This window comes from Anthonomus grandis, chromosome 13 (genome assembly GCF_022605725.1).
Source record: "Anthonomus grandis grandis chromosome 13, icAntGran1.3, whole genome shotgun sequence".
Classification (NCBI taxonomy): domain Eukaryota; kingdom Metazoa; phylum Arthropoda; class Insecta; order Coleoptera; family Curculionidae; genus Anthonomus; species Anthonomus grandis.
The window spans coordinates 7,447,065-7,453,218 of record NC_065558.1 but is presented as its reverse complement, the minus strand read 5'-3'; the positions used below and the strand labels follow the sequence as shown (position 1 = coordinate 7,453,218).

The 6,154-nt window shown below is 27.3% G+C and overlaps 1 protein-coding gene across 1 annotated transcript in view; it reads left to right on the top strand.

Annotated features, from left to right (window-relative positions):
* LOC126744221 (major facilitator superfamily domain-containing protein 1-like) overlaps positions 1-6,154 on the top strand; it is a 28,146-nt gene that overhangs the window by 20,113 nt on the left and 1,879 nt on the right. Inside the window, exon 10 of the mRNA XM_050451579.1 lies at positions 15-162. Coding sequence (XP_050307536.1) covers positions 15-162 — 148 coding nt within the window. The remainder of the gene's footprint in view (positions 1-14; positions 163-6,154) is intronic.

The following is a 6,154-nucleotide window of genomic DNA, read 5'->3' as shown; positions in this document are numbered from 1 at the left end:
TTTTCTCTGTTTAGAAATGACGTGTTGGAAAGGCAACGATTGTTGGCGACAGAAGAAGCGTCTGTCAGAACTGACCCTATAAACGAGATTATCAACTCGGACGCGGCCGATCCTGAGGATGATCGCTATCGAAACCGGTACTTGAGTAGCGTGGGAGCTGACGTAAGTAGTGTGAATTTCCCATAAGTTTTATGAAAATTAAGATGTATCAGGTAACTTGTCCTAAAGATGGTTTTCGTTGTTAAAAATTGTTACAAGTTGTCTTAATGCGAATGGAATTTTGTTTTTCTTATAGAAAATTAAGATTTCCGACCAGTTTTGGAATAAACATTTTTTTCTATAGTTCTTTTACCCATACAAATTATTTTTCATTCCCTTGAAAGAAAACTGCTTTTTTTTTTGTTAAAAGTCTCGAGCTCATATTTAGATTACACGTGTTTCGCTCCCTTAAGGAGTATCCGTAGTGTGCACGTCTTCTTTTTAAAACTGTGATTTTCAGAAGCTGTTGATCAGATCTGATGATGCCTTTAGGAGCGAAATACGTGTAGCACGCCCTTAATCTTAATATAAGTTTGAGACCCTTGTAGTTTTCTCGTAATAAGTGAGTTATCTTTAAGAAAAAGTAAACGACTTCTTTTAACTTCGTCTAGGGAATTGAATCCAACTTAGAGGGACATTTCTTATTGGTTTTTGTTTTACAGAAAAGACTGCAATACAAGGTGTCTACTATAAAAACCGACTCATTTAAGAGGTGATTAAATAAGTCATTTGCAACAAGAAAGTCGCGTAACGTTTTTTCGAAAAGTTGTTAGTTCTTCTGGTATTTAACATTTTTTGATTTTATCAAATTTCTTTGTTTTTTTTTTCATATAAACAAGAATATCTCCGTTATTCTTACCACCATATAAAATTTAGATATACCATTTGAAAGAGAATTAAATTTGCTATAAGATGGATGTTTTTGAGTAATTTTTTATACCGGGTGTTATCAGAAGTTAAATGTAACATTTGGGAAATGTGGAAAATTAGTGGTATCTTCTTCGTTGTCGTTTTTCTAAAATTTGGTAAATAGGGACATGTTTTTTTTTTAGCAAAAACTACTGCATTTAATATGCTTTCCAATGATATATATATACTTACTCTGCCGTCCTTAGTTAAAACATCCTAACTCGCAAATCGATGAAGCTGAGAAAATTGAGATTTTATGAAAACTAAGATGCAGTCCTCATATTTCATAAAAAATGTTAGATAGGACTTTTGAACTTAGTAAAGTAATTATAATTAAAAAAATATATATATTTTTGGACTGATTTTTATTAAAAACGCAGGTGTTACATTTCAAATTAACATTATAACTAAATTACTAATTAATCAAAGATTAGAAGATTAGAAAAACAGTATGAAAGTAAATCATGAAATCATTATGAATGGAAACCAGTTACTCAAAAAGTGCTTTACTCTTACTGGAAATCTACATTTTCTTTATTGTCAGTATCATTATTTTGGGAAACGGCTAATTCCTCCCTCGAATTGGCAATTTCGGCAAGAAGGTTTTGGTAACCCATCCTTAAAATATTTAGCACTTAAACATTTCAAGAGCTTAAATTCTTCCGAAAAGACATTTTTGTAGTACAACATATTTCTTCCCTTTTAAAGTGCAAATGTACCATATTCTGCAAGTAAGGTTTGGGAACAATTTTTTGAAGCTTAAACTTGGATCAACAATCTTTCCTTTTCTACAGCCTTGAGTTTGCCTTTTCTACAGCCGATTTAAAATCATTAAAATTGAATACCTTATCGTGCCTTTTCAATCGAGTCCGCGGATTTAAAAGTGTGACCGGATTGAAAGTATTTTATTTCTAAATTCTGCAGTTCAGTCCCGGTAGCATATTTACATACTATACTACAGCACAGAGCACCATAGAACTCCGCGGCTCTGCACTGCAGTATAATATGTAGTTGAGAAATGCACTTATTTATCACTACATACTATACTACGCTACAGAGTATTAGAAAGAAAAATGTTTTTGTGATTTGTTTGGTGCTGTAAAATTGGTAGTAACATATTTAATTATTTTGTTGGATAAAGGATGTGTAAATATTTAATGAATATGATGCGAATGTAAAATTTGAAAACCAATACCTAATGTTGTGAAGGTGTGTTGTATTTTAAAAATTTTAATAGTGCCTTCTGGGCTTTTAAAGGTACGTAAATACAAATTTTAAATACGTACGCGTAAAACGTAATTTCTTTAGTCCATTCCTAAATTTGGTTTTATTTTAAAATATAGGTTTTGCTTCAGAATGTACATATTTACATTTTCTATCATTAATTTGCTTGTATGGATAATACAGTAGAATAAACTTTTCTTAAATAGCGAAAAAATGTCCTTATGTTGGAACCACAAAATAGTAATAGCGCAAAAGTTGATTTATATTATTCTGCAATTCATATGAATTAAGAACTAAATTAGACTCTTCAGTGGTTAAGCTTGGCTATATTAAGTATTCTTCTAAAGTTTGCTTTAAATTTTTTTGCAATTTAGAATAAGCTGTTTAGAATTAGGTGTACCAAGTAAGGCTACGACTGTAAGAGATTAATTTTAATAGAAAAATAAAACAGATTTATAGGTATTAAACACATATTTATTAAAAATAAACACAGGTACTTAACGTAAAATAAAAATAATTTATTTTTTCTAATGTTTTGTGTAGTTTCACATATTTGTTGCTTCAGGAGTCGAGTCTCTTTTAACCATCTGTACGAGATTTGAAAAATGTTGACCTAATTGTTCTACCGCAACTTCTTTTCTCTTAAGTAGATCATCTGAATGTGAAGATGATGAAGGCAAATTTGGAACCATATCTTGTTGAAAAAACGCAAGTGTGTGTGTCATCTTTTTCTTTACTGTTATTTTCATTTGTGATCACTTTTATGTTAGAAGTGATCACAAGTATCCATCCGTTAAGGCTCCAATGTCACTAAATAAACTTGTGCCCTACAATCGTCAAAACGCAATATATCACTAAATATTTCAATTTTTTTTAAGATGGGTATTATTGAATTAAATCTTTTTGTTCTGAGTATTAGGTATCATCTTTTTTATTTTTTTTATAAAATAAATCTAACAAAATATTGAATGATTTCATACAGCTTTTTCTTACTGATTAACAGTGGTGTTCGTATAAACTCCTTAAGTTTGGTAATATTGTCTATAGATAGGTAATATGTCCAATCTATGGTAGACAATATTAGGTAGATGAGTAAAATAAAAAGAAAATAAATAATAAACTGTATATTCCTATACATTCTGTCTCATTGACACACATATATAATGCTTCTAATTCTACCATTTCTAATCCGCAAAGTCTTCAGGATTTGCTTTCATATTTTAAGCAAAAGTAATTGCTTTCTTTTTATTCATTAGGCCCTTTAAATTTCAAATCTAAACTAAATAAGTAGCACCTTATTAAAATCTAACAATTTATATGTATACATTTTTAAATTGTTCGATTTTAATAAGGTGCTACTTGATTTTACATATACATAAAAATAAAAAAACCTAACTAAGAAATAAAGTAAAATCTGTATTGTTGTGACGAATTCATAATGAGTTACTTATTATATTGGGTATTACGTCACTTATAGCAAAAATCAATTTAGAAATTTTTATCTCACACGCTCAACAATTGAAAAGAAGAAGAAAATAGACTTATTCACGTATTTAAAAGAAATATGAACTTAAATCTGTAACGATACCGTTCGATATAATTAATTTAATTTAAGTTCAATAAGTTTTAAATACAATAATTTACTTGAGGTATAATAGATTTTTTATATACCTAGGAGCTGAGGTTCAATCTATTAATCTCTGAGCTCGTTTCTTCTTTTCAATATCCTACCTAACTTTGTTATGAATATTACAATTAAAAAACGATAAAAAACAACAAGAAGACCTACTTTTTTTAAAAATACCTAATTTGAACCAACGTTTCGGTAGTTATATCTACTACCGTTATCAAGGTAATTAAAGTAAAATTAAATTAAATTAAAAATAAAATATACTTATCTTTCAAATTTGCAGTAATACAGTCTCATCAAAATTTCTTCCTAATTCGAAAATACTTTATATACTTTTTTATATGATTTGACGGTTTATTAATAGTTTGACAAACTATTTTGAAAGATAACAAAAATTTCAAAGGTTACTTTTTTAAAAATTAAAGGGGTGTGATCTTAATGTAAATTAATCATAGAAAATACATGAATATCAAATATTTTAAATCATTAATTAATTTTGAGAATACCCTGATCTACTTCTCTCTTTAGCAAAGGAATCCATGTATTATGAAAATCAACCGAACAAGTAGCTAAGCATTTATCTTCATTTAACATTATAAATGCACTTTCCTTTAGCTTACGTAATTTTGAAATTGGTTTCTTTGCTAAAATTGAGGAAGCATCCCAGTCTATTCTGTGGTTATTGTCGAATGCATGTTGTGTAATTTTTGATTTTTGAAAATCATTCATCAAAAAGATTTATGTTCATTAATTCTTTTTGGTAATGGTCTACAGGTTTCACCTATGTAAAATTTACCACAAATACAAGGAATTTTATAGATTACATTTTTATTAAATTCATTTTCATTGAAAGGTTTAGTTTTTGTTAATAAGTATCGTAATGTGTTTTGTGATTTAAAAATAGTTCTTATATTAAATTTTTTAGCAATTCTTTTTATCTTATCAGAAAAATCTGGAATAAATGGTAAAATAAGATTTGTCGTAAAAAGTGGTTGATTCAATTTTATACGTGGATTATCAAACTCTTTAAAGCAATTTTCTAAAAATTCTTTGGGATAATTATTTTGAATTAACATATTTTTAATAAAATCTTTTTCAGTTGTTAAATATTGATTATTACAAATAATGTGTGCACGATCATATAAACTTTTTACCACTCCTTTTTTTACCATTATTGGATGATTAGAATTAAAATTAAGATATCTATTAGTATGAGTTGGTTTACGGTAAATTCTAGTTTCAAAATTTTGTAAATCCTTTTTAATTAAAATATCAAGAAAAGGAAGCTGACCATCAGCCTCCTTTTCAAGAGTAAATTTTATAGTAGATTCTTTTGAGTTAATATAATTTAAAAAATTTATAAGATCTATTTCGTTATGGTGATATATTGAAAAAAGATCATCAATATATCGCCACCATATTTTAGGTTTTTTATCAAATGTATTAATAATTTCAGATTCAAAATTTTCCATAAATATATTACTTAAAATTGGTGAAAGAGGAGAACCCATAGCCATACCAAAGTTTTGTTGATAAAATTCATTATTGTATTGGAAATAAGTAGTTTTTACACAATAGGTTAAAAGTTTTAAAATTGTATTAACGCTTAGTGTTGTACGTTCTGCCAAATTATTATCATTCTCTAATTTATTTTTAACAATATTTAAAGTTTTGTCAACAGGAACATTAGTAAAAAGACTTACAACATCAAAACTTACCAATAGATCATGAGGGTTAAAAGAAATTGTAGAAAGTTTTTCTAAAAAGTGTTGAGAATTTTTAATGTAAGAATCAGAATTATTAGTGTATGGAGTTAAGATATTTAAAAGATATTTTGCAAGAGGATGAGTAGGTAAATTTATGCTACTAACTATAGGTCTTAAAGGAACATTTATTTTATGTATTTTTGGTAAACCATAAAAATGTGGTGATTTACTATTATGTGGAGTTAATTTAAATTTAAATTTAATAAACCGTCAAATCATATAAAAAAGTATATATACATGGATTCCTTTGCTAAAGAGAGAAGTAGATCAGGGTATTCTCAAAATTAATTAATGATTTAAAATATTTGATATTCATGTATTTTCTATGATTAATTTACATTAAGATCACACCCCTTTAATTTTTAAAAAAGTAACCTTTGAAATTTTGTTATCTTTCAAAATAGTTTGTCAAACTATTAATAAACCGTCAAATCATATAAAAAAAGTATATAAAGTATTTTCGAATTAGGAAGAAATTTTGATGAGACTGCATTACTGAAAATTTGAAAGATAAGTATATTTTATTTTTAATTTAATTTAATTTTACTTTAATTACCTTGATAACGGTAGTAGATATAACTACCGA